The 19454-nt window shown below is 41.7% G+C and overlaps 1 protein-coding gene across 21 annotated transcripts in view; it reads right to left on the reverse strand.

Moving 5' to 3' along the window:
- CELF1 (CUGBP Elav-like family member 1) overlaps positions 1–19454 on the reverse strand; it is an 80574-nt gene that overhangs the window by 17750 nt on the left and 43370 nt on the right. For 4 of the 21 annotated variants that reach the window (XM_019656412.1, XM_019656409.1, XM_019656415.1 and 1 more), the window contains exons 2-7: positions 17557–17596; positions 14063–14133; positions 12692–12843; positions 2963–3150; positions 1825–1907; positions 1419–1467 (exon numbers count right to left, since the gene is read on the reverse strand). In XM_019656412.1, the coding sequence (XP_019511957.1) occupies positions 1419–1467; positions 1825–1907; positions 2963–3150; positions 12692–12762 (391 nt within the window). In that variant the 5' untranslated portion in view covers positions 12763–12843; positions 14063–14133; positions 17557–17596. Of the gene's footprint in view, positions 1–1418; positions 1468–1824; positions 1908–2962; positions 3151–10798; positions 10918–12691; positions 12844–14062; positions 14747–17556; positions 17597–19454 lie in introns of those variants that run through there. The other 17 variants (XM_019656402.1, XM_019656401.1, XM_019656400.1 and 14 more) reach the window with 9 other exon arrangements.

Raw genomic sequence — 19454 nt, forward strand, 5'->3', positions numbered from 1 at the left:
CATATACAAAACTTCACTAAAATAGATTAGACTTGAATTTAAGACCTGAAACCACAAAACTCCTAGAAGAAAACCACAGGCTTGGTAAGCTCCTTGACACCAGTTTTGGCAATAACTTTTTTGGATCTGACTCCAAAAGCAAAAATTAACATCAAACTAAAAAGCTCTGCAGAGCAAAGGAAATCATCAACAAAATGAAAAGGCAACATATTGAATGGGAGTAAGTATTTGCAAATCATATATCTGATAAGGGGTTAATTCATTTAACTCAAGAGAAAAAAAAAACATCAAATTAAAAAATAGGCAGAGGATTTGAATAGACTTTTCCCCAAAAACGACAAACAGATGGACAACAGGTACATAAAAAGATGCTCTATATCACTCATCATCAGGGAAATGCAAGTCAAAACTACAATGAGATATTATCACCTCATACCTCTTAGAATGGCTATCAAAAAGACAAGAAAACAACAAATGTTGGTGAGAATATAGAGAAAAGAGAACCGTTGTGCCCTGTTGGTGGAAGGTAAATTAAAGTAAATTAGTGTAACCATTACAGAAAACAGTATAGAGGCTCCTCAAAAATTAAAACTGGAACTACCATATGATCCAGCAATTCTACTTTGGGTATTTATCTGAAGAAAATGAAAATAATAACTTGAAAAGATATATGCACCCCTATGTTCATTCTAGCATTATTTACAATAGCCAAGATATGGAAGCAACCCTAAATGTTTACAGATGAATGAATGAAGAAACTGTGGTATGTGTGTATATATACAATGGAATGTTATTCAGCCATAAAAAAGAATGACATCTTGCCATTTGTAGTGATATAAATGGATCTTGAAGGCATTATTCTAAGTGAAGTCAAACAGAGAAAGATAAATACAGTAGGATCTCTTATATGTGGACTCTTAAAAGAAAACAAAAATCCCAAGCTCATTTGGAGAACAGACTGATAAAAGAAAACAAAAATCCCAAGCTCATTTGGAGAACAGACTGATCGTTGCCAGAGATAGGGAGTGAGAGGAGGACAAAAAGGGTGAAGGGGTGAAAAGGTACCAACTTCCAGTTATAAAATAAATAAGTCATGAGGCTGTAAGGTACAGGATGGTTAACAACAACAGTTAATAACACTATATTGCATATTTGAAAGTTGCTAAGTAGATCTTAAAAGTTCTCATCACAAGACTAAAAAAATTTTTTGTAACCACATATGGTAACAGGTGTTAACCAGACTTATTGTGATCATTTTACAATATACACAAATAATTTAAATGTGTTGTACACCTGAAACTGATGTAATTTGTTAATTCGACAAAACTAAATTACTTAGAGCACAACGCAATCCAGAAGCCATGAGAACAGCCGACTAGGAAGAAGGCTGGCAAGGGGAGGGCTCTGTGCTTGCTTACCATTATTCTTCTCGCTGTCGGCAGGTTTCATCTGTATAGGATGATGCATCTGAAACAGAAAATGAATATTACCATGGCACACACTGAAGGCCTTCAGGAATATAAATGAGGGCTCTAAAGGAGTATCAAAACTAAAGCCTTAAGAGGTCTCTTGAACTCACGTCTGCCTCATGATTTTTCCCCCACAAAGTATCAGAATAGGTAGAATGCTGAGTCAAGAAGTCAAAATTCTCTTGGCTGAGAGACAACTACTTTCAGCCTGTCTTCTTTGAAATGTCCTGTTGACATCAATTCCTGTGGCAGTCACCCTTTTCCCAAATTGGTTCTCAGCGTGCGCCTGATACACACATCATGTCCCACATGTCAAAAGCCCCACAGCCCCACTAACTAGTAGGAGCTTTCTTACCCCCGGGAGGACCTTCATGTTGTGAAGAGCATTCTGTGCTTCCAATGCAGCTTTGCGGGTGTAAAATGTAACAAAACAGCACCCTGCAATAAGCAAGAGTTCACAAAATCAAACCAGTCCTTGGAAAGCAGACAATTCCTAGAGCACTCCCGAACACAGTGGAACTTAAAAAGGGCAGAGTTTATTAAAATTAGTCAGAGAGAGACAGAGACACAGAACCTAGCAGAAATAAAAAAAAAACCACCGCATTTTCTTTAGTTATAGTCTCTTACTTCTATTAGAATTATTCTTTCGCTGCTCCTGTAACTACTCTGGGAAAGATGACATCCCTTACGAAGGTCACGGTGTCATGCCAATTCAACCTGACCTACTCGGAGCACCAGGTAGTGTGCTGGACAAGACGACTCAGCTACAGACAAGACAAGGGCCTTGCACTCTTGAGGCATGTAGTCTACCAGAAACTCTTTCTCAGAATAAACCACTCCTTACATTGTAGCCAACTCCTACCATATGCCTCAAACATAATTATCATTTATTAAATTATAAAATGACTTGGAGAACCTCTTAGTATCCTTTTGTGGACTCTTGGTTCTCATCAAATATATTTAAGCTTCTAATAGCACATGGCACTGACAGATCTGTAGGTTTTGTGCTTTGTTATCTTTACTGGGGATAGGAGGAAGGAAGTGTACCTTGTAAATCTCAGGTCCACAGTCCCTCCTTGTTACTAAGTCATGATCCTGCAGGGCCTCTACATACGCTAACAAAAATCCATGGGCACATGGGCAGTCTTTTTCTTTCAGCTCATTCTAGCCAAAACACTAAAGAAAACCTCATGTGGTTGGTTTACTCAAACTTTATTTTTATCGATCCATTCCCAAGATTAAATGAGACACTCACATGGGTCTATTTTTGAATTCAGAGATCTCGCAAGGGACTGCTCAAGATCCAATTTACAAATCATCCTCATGAAGTCACCTTAACATTTTATTTTTTAAGCCAGTGAGTGTGTTTGGGCTGGAAGATATAGCTACTATAAAGGACAGACCTTGCCCCACCCATATGACCACAGGAACATTCTGCCAATGAGAAGCAGCATGCACATGACAGAAAGTACATCAAAAACCCAAGCCCTCACCTTTGCTCTGAGGAGGGTTTTGGCTCCTATCCCTTAGGACGTTGATTTCATAGACAGCACCATACTGTTCAAAGAGTTCCCTTAAATCCTTCTCAGACCAGGTCCTCGGAACCTGGCCCACAAACATCTTGATAGCATCAAGATCCGGTTGGTCTGGGTGGTCCAGGGTGCCGTTCATTTTCTTTGAGCTGCATCAGATAAAATAAGACTATTATGTATTCATGTTACTTTCCAGAGGGAGTTTCCTTTGCTTTAAAGATCTCAACTACTTTCTGGAAAAGTAGGGGAAAAAATCTACTTCCTTTCACTACTTCTACTTAATTTACCAGAGTTACCCGAGTTCCCTGGTCCTCCCTCACCATAGCCACCTCCTTCCATTATAATGAGACCCCAAACTGAAGTCACCATTCTGATTAGGACATCCTGGGTTTTAATTAAGAAACTGAGTTGCACTTATTCTTCGTCTGAGAATGAGAATTCTCAGAACTTAAGAGGTAAAGTTCCTAAAGCAAATTTTAATAACTTTTAAGCACAGTTCACATAACTTTTTAAAATGTCTGTAAAATAACAAAGGAATACTAATTATGAATACGATTTAGGACTCTCAACATATAATACAATGACAGGTAAAAAGTTTTCTTTCGGTAGACATTAGAACAGAAGCACTTGATCTCGAAGGCCTAAGCTAAGGACTGACTGGAGTGTTGGCCTCTGTGGCTGTCTCATGTGTTAATCCTGGTGCTCTCGAGTTAGGCCACCAGAATAAAACAAAGCGTTGCCTCTTACACTCTGACAAATGATGGTTATGTAAACATAAACTATGATGCCATCATTCTAGGCTTTTACTAAGTTATCCAATACTGCTATTTTTCCAAGTCTTTACCAGTTAATTCCCTTACCAACTGCAATGCAACCATTTCCGATGTCAACAATCCTATCACACCAAACTTGTAATGCTCCTAACTTTAACACCTTCCTTGCCAGTCCTGCAACTGCCAAGAACCTAGGGGGATTTTTGTGCAATAAATATTTCCACCACTCAAAATAAATCAAAGAGGGCCAGCCGAGTGGCGCATTGGTTAAGAACTGGTTTGGGATGCCAGAGGGCCCCAGTTCGGATCCCACATATGAGGGCCAGTGACACTGCCCTCCACAGCTAAGATGCTGAACAACAGCTTGACCTGGAGCTGNGGGTGCATCTTAGCCCAACATGCTGATCCACTGGGGGGGTGGGGGTGGGGGGTGCAGAAACCTAACACCATGACCTATGCTTAAAACAGAAAAGACAGGCCTGGCCAATCAAATGCCTCTTCAGATGCAATGAGCAAGACAATAGCCACTATCCACATGCCTTCCCCCAATTCCCCAGCACTGTTCCTCTCCCCCAATTCCCCAATAAAAAATCTAAAAATAAAAATTAAAAAAATCAAAGAACTTCTACCATTGTTTGAAGATCTTATCTAAACTACTAACAACTTAAATTCCAAATAGCTAGCATAGTTAACTTTTGTTAGTGTTTGCTGTTTAATCCAGAATCGTATCATCCTATTCAAATTTGCCATGTTTTAATATCCAGTCCTAAATAAAATGCTAGTTTTCATGAAAGAAAAAACAACAGTTTTCCCGCCACCACTATTTTTTTAAGTAATATTTAAAGATCCTTGAGAATGCTGAATCTATGAAAGCAGCTCAACTTCTTTTAATTCCTACATCTCTTGTCACTGAACACCCACGGGGCTACTCTCACATCACCTTCGCTGAACTTAGCACTAACTAAACATCCAAAGTCGTTGAGATGAATGGTATATAGACCAACGCCTGTTACTGTGTCTGAGAAGGCTCCCCTCTCTCTAGCTTAGTCTAGAGCTCCTTGAAGGCAGAAACTGTTTTATTTCCTATTCATTCTTGTAGCCACACCTGCTACAGTAGTGCCTGGCTCAAAGTAAGTATGCGAGAAGGGAGAAAGTTCTTTTTCTCGGCAATTCCCTCTATTTAAGCAACTAGCCCAGATAAAAATGAATGCTTTGCATAAAGAGGGTTCACAAATTAAAGAGCAACTATTATCTCCCATGACTGATTGTCACAGAACGCATCTAGCCTTTTTTGTCACAGGATCAATCCACCCCTTTTGTTTGCTTTTAAGTGTTAAAAACAGTGGGATGCACTGTTTTACTAGTTTTCCTTTAATCAATTAATTTAAAAGCACATGTGGCAAGCTGTTCCAAAAATATAATGTAACTGCTTTTAGAAGCCTAACCCTAATGTTCTAACAGAAATAATGCTACCATTTAAAAAAAAAAAAAAAAAAGCACTATGACTAGTGAAACAATGAGTGTCACTCCCTACGACCTGCCCCCAACAACTTTAATCATCAATTTTGGTATCATTTTATTAAAATGCTGCTAATCTTTAATCATATTTTTATTCTAGGAAGGGTTAACATAGAACCCCAATGGTGTTCACTGAACCCCAAAACAGCTGACAGCTGTTTCTGAAGACACAGGGGTTTATTAACTTGTGTTACGCTGGAGGCCACTGTTCTCAGCTTGTCCCTCCTTCTGTGTTTGTGTGCGGTTTCTAAACTTTCTACATCGCTGTTTAGCACAGAAGCATCAACACAGTCAACACATGTGGATTATGGTTTATCTAAAAGTTCAGTGGAGACTCAGCATTCCAAATAAATGCCCTTCCTTTCTCTTTACTCTCTATACCTTCCTCATTTCTTCATTCCACCTCCTCCATGAACAACCCCGGCCCCCAATACCAATTCATTAGAAGAATCCCCAAGAGCAGTGCTACTCAAAGTGCCAAGGGCCAGGGGCAATCTTCAAACTTAACCCTTTAGAAACTTTTATAGCAGCTGGATCAAGTGATTTTATAAATGTTCAATCTAGCAATAAGACACAAAATGCAAATTCACACCTTATTATTTTGTTTTTCTACTCAACTGTTTTTACAGTATTTTATAAGCTGGGGGTGGGGGCAGGACACAGTCCTTTCACCAGTTTGAGAAGCATTTTCTAGAGCACAGCAAATGATCAGGCCAGGCTCAAGATGCTGTGGATATGATGCTGCTGGAGTTACGCACCAGCTTATTCCTTCCTCCAGTAAATAGTGGGCACTCACTTACACAGGCCAGGCACTGTGTTAGATGTGGTACACAATGGTGAGTAAGGAAAACATTTCTTTGAGCACATGAAGAAGACAGGAAGAAAAACAAGTGGCAACATCAGCTAAAGAGGAAAAAAGCAAAGGGAGAAGCAACCACATGTATAGCTAGTACACATGATGAGCAATCACGAACTCTCTCATCAACTCTCATTGTGTCTAAAGAGACGAAAGTCACCTGGTGACAAGACCCCCAGTGTGATACGCCAAGGTACTGCCTAGGTAATGGCACTTTTTTTTTTTTTTTTAAAGTTTTTTTTTGGGGAATTGGGGGGATGGGAACAGTGCTGGGGAATTGGGGGACGGGGAACAGACAAGTTGCTGTCGTTTTGTTCTTCAATCTAGTTGTGGAGGATGTTGCTTCACTGGCCCAAGTTGGCACCATCATTGCGCTCTTCTCTGGCAAGGCAGATCAGTCACCGGCTTCTGGACGGCCGCTCACTGCGGCTGCTGGCCGCTCACGCTGGCTGCTGGCCGCTCACGCTGGCTGCTGGCTACACACGGTAGCCCATGGCAATCCACTGCCACAGGGACTGCAGTCCACGCCGTCGCCGGCAACTCATGGCAGCCCAGCTCCGGGTTGAGCTGTTGTTCAGCATCTTAGCTGTAGAGGGCAGTGTCACTGGCCCTCATATGTGGGATCCGAACCGGGGCCCTCTGGCATCCCAAGCGAGTTCTTAACCATCGCGCCACTCGGCCGGCCCGGTATGGCACTTTCTACATGTCACTAAATCCACTCTCAAATCTGTGCTTATGTCCCCACTGATGGAGAGCTCCTCAGGGGCAGTGCCCATGAATTCTACATATTTATTATGCCTGCTTAGGAGCCAATGAATTCAGCAGACCCCCTGGAGAAGTGTCTATACTGTCCCTGTCACTCCTCAGAGGCAAGTCTGTGGAATTCTTATCTTCTGTGGGCACTGCCAGTACTTCTGTGGAAGTACTCAACTGGGAATAAGATGGAAGAGAGGAAACAAACAGGGTCTGCAGCAGTGCGGGAAGAAGGTAGGTAATAAGGCAACAAGTATTTTAGGGGAGGGGCATGACACCAACCCACCTCTTTTTATGTTCTGTTTCTGACAACAGAAGCAATAAAGGCACCAACTGGCAAATCATTAAAAATGAGAAACTGAGGGCTGGCCAAGTGTCTCAGTTGGTTAAGAGTTGGCTTAAGAGAGCAGGCTCTGAGCAACAAGGCCGCTGGTTCGATTCCCACATGGGCCAGTGACGCTGCGCCTGAGCTGAGCTGCCAACAGGTGGCAGGATGGCTCTGCTGGTGTAACAACAAGATTACCTGTTCAATGGTGGGCTATGCCTACCCTCAACTAAGACTGAACTCGGCACCTAGAGCTGAGCTGCCGCCCAGATGGCTCAGTGGATAGAGCGTGCGCTCTTAACAACAAGGCTGCTGGTTCGACTCCCGCATGGGATGGTGGCTACACCCACCCGCAACTAAGATTTAACACAGCACCTTGAACTTAAGAGGCCACGAGCTGCCGACAGGCAGCCAGATGGCAACTGGTGCCCTCCACAACGAAGACTGAAGAACAACTTGGCTGGTCCCCTTCCCCTATTCCCCAATAAAATGTTTAAAAAAAAAAGAATGAGAAACTGAGAAATCAGGACTAGAGGCTGCCTTGTCTACCTGATTCTCAATGGAACACAGCATAGGAAAACAGAGCAGAGAACCAACTTGGAAGAGAAACGGGAGGGGAAAAAAAAGAGCTTTATTGTCAAAGCACATATCTGTTCAAAGTTCCTAAGCCCACTCTTCTCTTTCTCCTATCTTTCTCCCTCTCGAAACTTCCCAGCCCCAGGCCAGCTCAGGGAGCAGAGCTGATATTCTCTACCACTTCCTTCCCAAACTCAAGCCTGAGCTGACTAGAGCAGGGGGTGCATCTTAGCCCAACATGCTGATCCACTGGGGGGGTGGGGGTGGGGGGTGCAGAAACCTAACACCATGACCTATGCTTAAAACAGAAAAGAGAGGCCTGGCCAATCAAATGCCTCTTCAGATGCAATGAGCAAGACAATAGCCACTATCCACATGTGGCTATTTAAATTTAATTTTAAAAACCCAGTTCCTCAGTCACCCTAGCCACATGTGACTAGTGGCTGCTGCATAGGATAGCAGAAATATATTTTTATGGTCACAGCAAGATCTTTTGTACAGCACTGCTCTAAAGGATCTGGAAATGGTTAACAGAAACAGGCAGTGGTGAAGCCAGAAGTGGAAAAGGTGCAACTAGAGATAGTGTGAGTTAAGCTGACAAGAGGTAACAGGGGTCATGCTACAATACAGATGGTTTGAAAACATGCTAAGTGAAAGAAGCCAATCACAAAAGGCTACATATTGTGTGATTCCATTTATATGAAATACCCAGAATAGGCAAATCTAGAGACACAGAAAATAGGCTAGTGGTTGCCTAGGAATGGGGGTGAAAGGGGTGTGGAGGGGAGGGGTCGGAATGGCCGCTAGCGGGCACAGGGTTTCTTTTCAGGGTGATGAAAATATTCTGGAATTAGACAGTGGTGATAGCTGCACAACTTTGTGGATGTAGTAAAAAATCAATGCACTGTGCAGTTTAAAGGGGTGAATTTTATGGTATGTAAATTATATCTCAATAAGAGAAGGAGAGAGAGAGAGATATCAGAAGACAGGCTGGAAGGGCAGTGGCAAGGTAAAGAAAGCCAAGCTGCAACCAAAGTTATAAGACAGAGGAAGAGCAGAACATGTGGCCTGAGTCCGAAGGACAGTTTCCAGGTCTTCAGCTGTGGGGTTCCTGATTACATTACAGCACAGTCCACAGGAGTCCTTACAGGAAAACCTTGCATATATGCTAACCTGAGGGGGTATCTGTTCCTTGCAGCCAAACAGGCTGGCAAATATTACCTTCACATCTGTTTAAAAAGCATTTCCGAAACCTTTCACTATTTTTTTCACTCTTTCTTCTCATTACCTGTTGACCTCCATTTGTTCATTATAACAACAAAAATTTCAGATACTTACCAATCCCTTCACCTCCCCAGCAGGTATAAATACTTGTTGCGCCCCAATATGCAGCCACCACCCAACCCTACCAGGTCCCTCTGGCTCACATGCTGGGCTGTGAAAAAACTGGCACAAAGACCATCAGAATAAAAAGGACCCAGAAACACTGGCCTCAGTTACTTACTTACTAGCTGTCCTCTAGTGGAAACAAGACAGAATGTGTCTATGCTGGAAGTAATTTTCGTTAGGATAAAGGGAGATCTTCCTATGTTAGATGGGGTGTTAGGTACTAGAAAGCTACCAATTAAGGTTTTTATGTCACCGTTGAACAACAGAACAGCAAACAATCTGCTTGTGAAGGTTTTCAACCTTCTTCCCTGAGTTATGAGATAATGTCTGGAGCCCTAATCTCTGTAATCATCTCTATAAAAATAACTTCACAGGACTTATTATTCAACTGTATTTTCCAAGCTCCCACTGTGTGCCAGACACTATGCATTATAAGGGTCTCCTAAAGTGGACTGAACAATTCCTGCCCTGGAGGCAATGGCACTGAGCAAACGGAAGGCACAACTATAACACCTTACACATGCTTTAACAAGGGAATAAAAGTTCTGTGAAAAAAGTGGCTAATGTGGCTTTATTTTATTTGGAGGAGGGGCGTGTGTGCAGGCATTTAAACTGAATGGAGTAAGGAGCTGGAAAAAGTGCTATACTATAGCATGGAGGTATGAAAGCCTAAGAGGTGATGAGAAAACGGCAAGATCTCAGAAGGCAGAGGAGAGTGAGGTAACATGAGAATGGTAGAAAGAGGACTGAGGAGGTTAGGGGAGAGTATAAAAGTATTTTAGAGTATTAGGAAAAAGGAGAAAATATATTAGAAAATCAAAGAGAATAGATAGTTGGAAAGACCCAGAGAGGGGCTTTCCACATTATACTGAAATGCTTGAACTTTATTCCAAGATTTTTAAACAGAAGTGATCATATTTGTCCTTTAAAAGATATCTGGCAATAATCTAGAGGATGAAATACAGTGAGGAAATATAGAGATCAGGAGGCTCTTGAAAAAACTAGCTCGAAAAATTAGGAACCAGTCTCAGGCAATACTGAGAAATTTGGGGGGGGTGGCAGGATTCACTAGAACTTGGAGATCTCTTGATAAAGGAGATGAGGAAGTAGAAGTTACCGATTCTAGTATAGACAATATGGGGGCTTGTTTTTGCGTGGGGAAGCCTCCAGATGGAGGTACTCAATGAACAGTTTTTAAAACAAAGTTATAGAGCTCAGAGGACTTTTAGGGGATAGAGATCTGAAAATCAGAAAAGCACATCAGTGCCCCGTTAAGCAATGGGAGAGCTAAGAGAAGAGACCTGAGATACAAGCTCTGGAGAACATTCATGTCTTAGGGTGCAAGCAAAGGAAGAAGAACCTGGAAGCTGAAGAGTGGTCAAAATAGAACCAGGGCACTGTCACAAGTGCCAACAGAACTAGGGCTCAGGTCCCCAAGGCCTTCCCATAGCTCCTCCACCAATTCTTCTGTTGTAAAGAAATTTTGAAATAAGTCACATTCCTAGGCAATATCGTTTCAGAGAGAGAAAATCACTGATGTCAAGCCTGCTAAAAGTACTACGAGTGAAAAGGGCTTAGAATCCAAGAAAGAGGTGGCAAGCACACACCCTTCTCAATAACTTTCCTCTTCCCAACTCTGTGGTGTTTCGGTGTATGGTGCCCACCCGGGCCGAGGACTTGCGATGAGAAGAGTTGATGGTAACTGTCAATGCACCTGAGGCCCGGTCTAGGGGGCAAAAATAAAAAGCATATACCGTTAAACTTGCCTTTGAGGCCCAAGGTTGACACCAACTCTCCTCAGGCGAGTCAGTTATAATCTCTCAGTTGGGTTTCTCAGCTGTAAAACAGGGGCAACAACCTGTGCCCAACTAACCTCACAAAGCTTTTGTGAAGACACATGACTAAAACAGATGTGAATGCACTTGGGGGAAAATGATCTAACAGTCTAGTCCTTGATTACCTCTCCTTAGAATGACCTGTATTCAGCCCATTGTTCTCAAACTTCAGTGTGCATGAAAACCACATGACGTACTGTTAGAACACAGATTCGTAGGCACCTCTCTAGTATCAGACTATCAGGGCATGGGCCCAGCAATCTGTATTTTTATGTTCCAGGTAACGTTCATGCAGTGTTCCATGGTCCAGGTTTCACGGGAGACTGAATCAGTCCAATCTCTTAAAAGATGAGAAAACAGACTGCGGACAAATGCTGTCCTAAGAGCTGAACACTAGGCAACAGCAAAGCCTAGAGAGAGTGTACCATGAAAGATAACTTGAGCCGCCAAGTCCCATTCCCAGGGATCATATACCTGTGCCCGGGGGCATTTCAATCATGTAGTCAGTCTTCATCACGACATTCACTGTGATGTCACCTGCTATCTATTGCTAAAACAGGATTTTAGCAGCAAAGAACTCTCATAAAAACACATCTAAATTATTATTATTTTGGAGACTACAGAGAAGGCTAGAATCGATTTCAAACAAGCAAGTGAGCTAACTGAGATCCCAAATCATTCCACGAAGAGCTGTTCAGAATCTGCTATTATCTACACCTGTTACACCCAATCTTAGTGTAGCCTGATTTGCGCATAGAGGCCTAAACTCAAAGACTTGCAACTACTACCTGTTATCTAGGGAATATTCTACCATTTCATATTCTTGGCTTTGAATAACCTAAGACTCATTTATTTGAGGTTCCAAGATACTCTGAAGCCTGGTTAAAGTAACTGAAATCAGGAGTTAGAAATGTGTTCTCTATAAAGCCCAGGATTCAGGCTCTATGTAGCTACAACTCAGGGCCAGGCTAACGTTTTAGTCATGTACACAGGCACTATCACTTCCTGAACAGTCAGTCCTGCACACTGATAAGGCCTCTCATTCCCATATTTAAAATTTATTTGCCAATCAAGATTGATCTAGTTTTTCTTTTACTTTTCTTTTTTTTTGGGGGGGGGCGCATCTGATACCTCCCCCAAATCATATATTGTGTTGTATTTTCAATTAGATTAAGGGGGGGAAATCAAAACCCAGAATTACAGTTTACATGTCAATATATTAATAGCATTCTGTATACACTACTAAATATACCCTCTGTGATATGAGTCTAAGAATTGGATCATTAAAAATAAATGACTTCCCAAAAGATTATTTGAAATTACATATCCAACCCAAAGCAATAAAGTTACAGTTAAAAAACTACCTTGGAATCTATCATATGGGAAAACAGTTTAAAGGGACAGGAGTCAGCATACTTGGGTTGATGTTGCTGGTCATATATCAACTGGACCCTTATGTACAGAACTTATAGCCTCAAGTTAATCAGCGGTAATGACACAGAATCAGACTACAATACAAAATAACAATAGTGTGGGCTTTAGCTTCCTCGCCCAATTTTTTTCTTCTCTTTTTTAAGGAAAGGGACTAGTTTCATTAAATAACCAAAAAGACAGCCCAGTTCCTCTGCTTATGATTTTAAAAAATTAGACAACAGAAATACTTACACGGGACTGGAATTCAAAGAGCAATGATCCACCATCATTTCTGGAAGGAAATCCAACTTAAACGCAGCCATCACCTCACTCTCCCCTTCAGAAGCCAATGATATTAACTTGCTGCACTTGTCTGATCCACAAATACACACAGCTTTAGCTTCCTGGGCCCCACAAAAACACAAAGTGGAAACAGGAGCTCAGGGACACCAGCAATAAGTGCCACAGAAACAGGCAGGGCTGGGGAAGGGAAAGGGAGTACTGGATTAAAAGGGGGCTGTGACCATGTGCAGGAAGGCTCAGCCCGGCACACAATGAAAGCGCTGATGCGCCAGGCTTGTTTTGTGTGATTTTCCCTGGCGAAGCAGTACGAAGTGCACTGTCAGACAAACAGTGTGTCAGGTCCATGAAGACAGCAGTGGCTAACAGAGCGGAAGAAACACAAACTTGTTTCACATCTTCCAAACTCCTCCCTACAAACCAGTTTTTGAGGACCCCCAAAGCCTGAAACTACCTGAAGCAAAAACAAACAAACAAACAAACAAACAAACAAACAAACAAACAAACCAGACAGCTCACCTCATGTGGTCTGAAAATGTTTTGGAAAGAAGAGTTGAGTTGGGCCTTGGTCTGAACTTAGTTTCCATGTGCCAAAGACAGCACTGAGCACAGTGCTGGAGTCCAAACTAACCTCCGAACAGTCACATGAGGAGGAGCAGTTCAGACCATCAGAAGGAGGCCAGAGGCAAGCTGGCCAGAGAAAAGGCCACCAGAAAATAGCTCACATACTACCACCTACACTAGACCAACCTGGCTTTCTGGATGGTTCTGAGAGCCAATGTGCTTCCTCATCAGAGTGAAGGACTTTAAAATTCGCTGCTTCGGTGCTATTCATTAGGTAACACAAGGCAGAACTTCTTGGCTATGAATCCTAATTTGCCAGAAAATTTAACAGGTAAAAATAAAAATGGAAGTGTAACGTTCTGCCTCTTGATAGAGTACTAGGAAATACCGTATTTTCAGTTGTTTGATCTTTCTAATAATGAAAAAGAACCGGGGTCTGCTAGGGACAAACACTCAAACATGTAAGGAAGGAGAGAAATATAGACTAAGCCTCTTCGTTCCCTGTCCTCCTTTAAACTGTTGCTAAAACCAAGATTAATGAATGCACACATCAAAATTCTATTGTGGGTGAGCAACAGAGATGGATATACTTAGCAGTCAAGGCAGATGTGGTGCTCCCGTTCTCAATTTAGCTCCACATCCTTCCAAACAACAAATGGTGGCATTTCAATATTTAGGCAGTGACTCTAAAACTGTATCGCTGAAGGCTCCCAAACTTCACAGGCCTTCTTTCCATTTTTATCATTAGGGTTGCCTTACCTCAAAGATTTCACTTCACTCAAGCTCAGTTCACAACACAGGGAACTCTGAGATAAGAAGTTATGTTCGGCCTGTAAAGAGGTAAACGGATGAACTCTCAACATGTAGAGTTGCTTTTTAAAAAACAATGAAAGGCTGCATATCATGGTATCGGCCTAAATGTTCTCATCTGTGTAACAATGGCTGACATCTGTCTGCATTTGACCCCGGAAGGTAGAAACTGTGTTTTCTGTCCAATATCCAGACATAACCATCCAAATTTAAAACTGTTAATAGTACCTAAATGCTTTTCTATTTTGTCAGAGGCCCTGACTCATTTGATCTACTGCTTTAGAGACAGAAGTGGCAGGAGCTCTCTTCCATTCTATTAAAGGAGGAAGCAAAAACAAGTTACAAGTGAGAGGAGACTGTGCAACTGGCACACAATACACAGTTCACCGAGCCCTGATTGCCAGACAGGCAGAAGGTGGTAACCCAAGCTGGGACTGGCTAAGTTACTAGTTAGGTTTGTCCTACTTTCTCTTATGTACACTGGAGCTGATCACATGCCTCTTCCTACAGAAAGCTACCTGGACCAAGGAGTAAATTTGTGGGGTCAGCTAACAACCAAATTAGATTTTTTAGTTCAAGGATTCCTTTAAAAAGGAATCAACAAATTTTAAGGAATCCCACTGGTTATTGTTATGCTTTTATTATTCACCAAAAATATAATACATAGCTTTTAATTGCATCTCTATTTCAATCTGTACCAAGAGTACTTAAATGTAGGATACTTGACTGAGTAGCCAGGCTCTGCTTGGTGTATGCAAGGATGAGCCTCCTCACAGTAATGTTTACTGAGCCAAACGTTGGGAAGCACTGATTTCGAGTAATGTTTTAAAATTTATTTTATGATTCTATAAAGCAACACTGCTTTAAAAACCTACAAGATGAAAATGTTATTACATAAAGGAGGACATTTCTCTTTAGGCAGGTCACAAGAGTTATCTCAGAATAAATTCAACATGCTTATGGGGAAAAAAAGCACAGAAATTAATCACAAGTCAGTCAATTTTAGGAAAGGGTTACAAAGTTAAATGATGATAAAAATGATTGTGGGAATATAAAAATGCAGGTGTTAAGAGAAAAATGAAAAGGTAGAATTAAAAGTTATCCACAGAAAACTGCCCGTAAGTTTTTTTATTTCTTAATCAGAAACACATTCTAGGCTTTTGCCACAAAGGATGCATTAGAAATAGAGATGGCAGGAAGATTTATAACCAAGGGTCCACTGCAAAAGAAGACCTTAACTTTTTCCCTGTCCCTTTTTACCACAGGTTCTCACTATGAATTTATATTTGTGGGGTCCTCTTCTTTCACTGGTTATCTGGCTGCCTCAGTTTTCTTTGCCTTGAAAAAGGGCAACAATTTAGAGCCTGATTATTTGAGAGTAGGAACAATCAGCCTGCTGTAACATTAAGAAACCAAATCATTAAAAATAATCAGTTGATAAGGGAAACCCTCAAAAGACTAGCACGCTCTGCATTTACAATATTGTAATGGAATAAACAGTTTAAAAACTGGATTAGCAGAGAGAAGTGCTAGAAATCACAGCATTTGTTTTGTCAAAAGAGTGAAAGAGCAATTCAGAAAAGCACAGTTGAGCAAAAAAACCCAGGTGCCATGTGCAAACATCAGGCTGTCTACCTTAATGTAACCAGGGAGTTCAATGACAGGTAAAGGGCTTTTATACTTCCACCCTGATAATCTAAATGTGTCTTAAAGGGCAAAAATGTGAAGTTTGGTTACATGAATACAGGAAATTAGAGCCTACACTAAATTATAAAAGAGAATCTATGTCATTAAAAATCACCAACAGTCTATATAAAGAAAAGTATAAAAATCTAGGGAAGTAATAACCTCAGTTAAGTGGCTGGATAACACCTTCCCTACTCCCAGCTTCTGGCAGTCAGATGATATAAGGGATGTAGAAAAGTAAGCAATTGATACAACTTGAAAATAACCAATCAGAGTAACTTAAAAATTTAGCTTAAAGCCTTTATGGACCTGTCGCTTGAGTACTTCTAATATAATTAGTGGGTCTCCTAGAGAGCTCCCAATCCAGTACCTTACATATGCAAAAAATACTGACCTATATTGGTAATTATCTCTTCAGCATCTCACTTCGTGGTAACTTTTTTGCAAAAAATATGATGGTTAAGTATACTTTAAAACAAACCAGAAAACACTTTGTGAATTTCCAGTAAGTCTAGATAGAAAAAAATTGTGAACTTGGGAGAAGGGGAGTTTTAAAGTAAAGGAGGAATAGAAATATATTTTTTTAATTTTTCTATTTCAAATCTAAAAATTACTATTAAGGGATGGCCGGTTAGCTCAGTTGGTTAGAGTGCAGTGCTCATGACACCAAGGTTGCTGGTTCGATCCCCACACCCTCCACATCTAGATTGAAACAACCACTTGACTTGGAGCTGATGGGTCCTGGAAAAACACACTATTCCCCAATGAAAAAAAAAATTTTTTAAACACTAGAAAACAAAAAGCACCCAGTTTAGTGATTGTTTATACAAGTTGGTTTGCCTGTAAAGTTATCATATGTGGTGTACTGAGAGGATACGACAAGGTTGAAGGGGGTAAGGATACCACCTTTTTTAGAAATCTAAAAGGTTTTCCATTTCCTCCCCCATCCTTCATCACTCTCTCCTCCCCTAATCAGTGTCAAAGATAATGAATGACCAGCAGAAAGACCCTCTTCTCTGCTTAGTGCTGTCAGCAAAAGTATAAGGTCAGAGCCTCCCCTGGAGTTTCTGGGACTAAACCTGACCTAATAAACTGTCCTGTGAAATTGTGACCACCTTCAAATTAGGTCCTATTTTCAGATCCCAAACTAGTTCTGGAACTTAAGTAAAATTCTTTAAGCTCCAGTACTGATTTAAAAATCAGAATATTGAACAAATTCTGGTTCCAGGAGGATAATGTCATCTGTGTGAAATCCATTAAGTTCTGTCCTCATCCTTGTTCTAGCTTCCTTGGGTGTTCAAGCTATGAAATGGGAATGGGGAAAGAAGAAAGTTAGCTGGGTAGGTGCTCTGTGGAGTACTGCTCCCAACTCTCTCTCTCACACACAGACTCACAGACTCACACACACACACAGACACACAGACACACACACACATACACACACACACACACACACACACACACACGGTGTGTGTACATCCCTCCCCGTCCCCATCCCCCTCCCCCTCTCCCAGATGTTATAACCTAGGAGTTCCACTGGGAGATATGTCTGCCTTGGAAAAAACCTAAGGAAAAAGAGTTGGGAAAACACATGAAAATATTTCTAGCTTCCTAGGAACAGGAAAGTATATCCCATAATGTAGGGAAAAAGCCATCACCTTTCTGAAGGCAATTTTTTCATATCTGCACAACAGGCCTCATGCAAGAAGGTTAAAAAGATGCCCACGGATCACACCCATCCAGCAGTCAGCCCATACCTGTAGCTTTACACCTCCCTCTCTGGACTATGTCTTCACTCTAAAAAAATCAAGGAAAGAAAAATAAGTGGGCCATGACTACACGTCTCATAATTCCAGATATGTAGCGTCTTTCCCAAGAAAAGCCCCTTTTTGTCAACCTTGGCAAAAGATTTTAAAAAATTTTTTAAAGAGCCCTTCCCGCTCCCATTTTTAAAGTATACAATACCTTAAAGATCAATTGCATTTAGCATCGCAAAGCTAATTTTAAAAAGCCATCAGCTTAGAAGATGGGGATTTAAAGTGCTAAAAGGCTAAAAAGAGGCTTGCCCCAAAATGTCACAACAAATAAAGACAATGAATAGGATTTATGAGGTTGAATTTCAATTCATTTAAGTCACCAAAATATTCATTTTTAGCATCTGCTTTCAGATGGGAAACTACAATAAACCTAAAGGCTGTATAATTTTTTCAGCTATTAAGGATCATGTTATTAATGTGGAGAGGCCACACTCTTTCCCCAAAGCAATCTCCCTGAAGAGCTGCCAGGCATAAAACTGTTCAAAGACAACCAAGTTCCCGGCTGTAAATGCATCTCGCTGGCCCTGTAAATGCAGGGTGGTGGTGAACCACTGAAACCAAAAAAATCAGAAGATGGGGAAGTTAATTGAAGGTAAAAGCAAACAGAGGAACCACAAAACCAATTTGTTTTATTTTTAAACATTATCAAACAATCTTGCAAGTAAAGACTGATTCTGTAAAGCTGCCCAAATGCCTACAAACTTCGTCTACAACACCTGCCAGCTGTACTTCTGTCTGGCCCTGGCTCTAGACGGAGAACTGCTCAAAGTCACCAAGGACAAGGCCCACACTGGCAAGTGTAAGAAGAACCATGAAGGACAAAGCCAGCGCCAGCACTTACTGGGCGACTCTACGACATTCTACCTACCCTCCCACAAGACAAAGATGTTTCTTCTTGACTGGCATAAAATTATTCCCTAAACTCACAATACCTCATTCAATCCTGAACCACTTAAGCATTTAGATGCTAAAATAATGTACACAACGAATTCTAACCCATAGCCCATGGCTCTCTGTCTTGAGAAATGTGACCGCCACCTAGGAGGTACACACTTTTACTGAGACAGCGTCTTGAGAGGGCTCTGGAGCAGTGTTATCTTGGAGGGTAGAAAGCAAGTTCCATTTCTACCTGTCAGTCTTACTGCAGAAAATGTAAAAGGCAAAGAAAAGACCAAGGAGTCATGTTTCCTTTCCAAAATGGTGTACGGAACATCCATAAACAGTTGAGAAACACTGCTGTTCTGTGACCCTGTGAGACCAGACTCAAACTGCATACTAGTCAGGAAATTTCCAGGATATAGAAGGCAAAAGGGAGGCCTGGGGTTGTTCGGAAGGGCCAATGTCTGAAAGGGTGACGGACAAGCATCTAGGTCCCAGAGAACACGGCAGCACTAATGGGATGAAGGAGCACCTGACTGCCTAGCCAAGAGAAAGACAAATATGAATTCTTTAAAACAAGCACACACAGGGCCGGCCAAGTGGCACGTTGGTTAAGAGTTGGCTTGGGACTCCGGCTCTGAGCAGCAGAGCCCCAGTTCGGATCCCACATATGAAGGCCAGTGACACTGCCCTCTACAGCTAACATGGTGAACAACAGCTCAACCTGGAGCTGGGCTGCTGTGAGTCGCCCGCAACGGCGTAGGCTGCAGTGAGGCTGCAGTGGGTTGCCATAAGCTACCGTGAGTGGCTGGCAGCCGGCGTGAGCTGCCGAGAGCCGCCATGAGCGGCTGTCCAATGGCCGGCGAGCGACTGCCTCACCCGGGAAGAGCGCAATGATAATACCAACATGGGCCAGTGAAGCGACGTCCTCCACAACTAGACTGAAGAACAAAAGGGCA

This window comes from Hipposideros armiger, unplaced genomic scaffold (genome assembly GCF_001890085.2).
Source record: "Hipposideros armiger isolate ML-2016 unplaced genomic scaffold, ASM189008v1 scaffold_258, whole genome shotgun sequence".
NCBI classification, from domain to species: domain Eukaryota; kingdom Metazoa; phylum Chordata; class Mammalia; order Chiroptera; family Hipposideridae; genus Hipposideros; species Hipposideros armiger.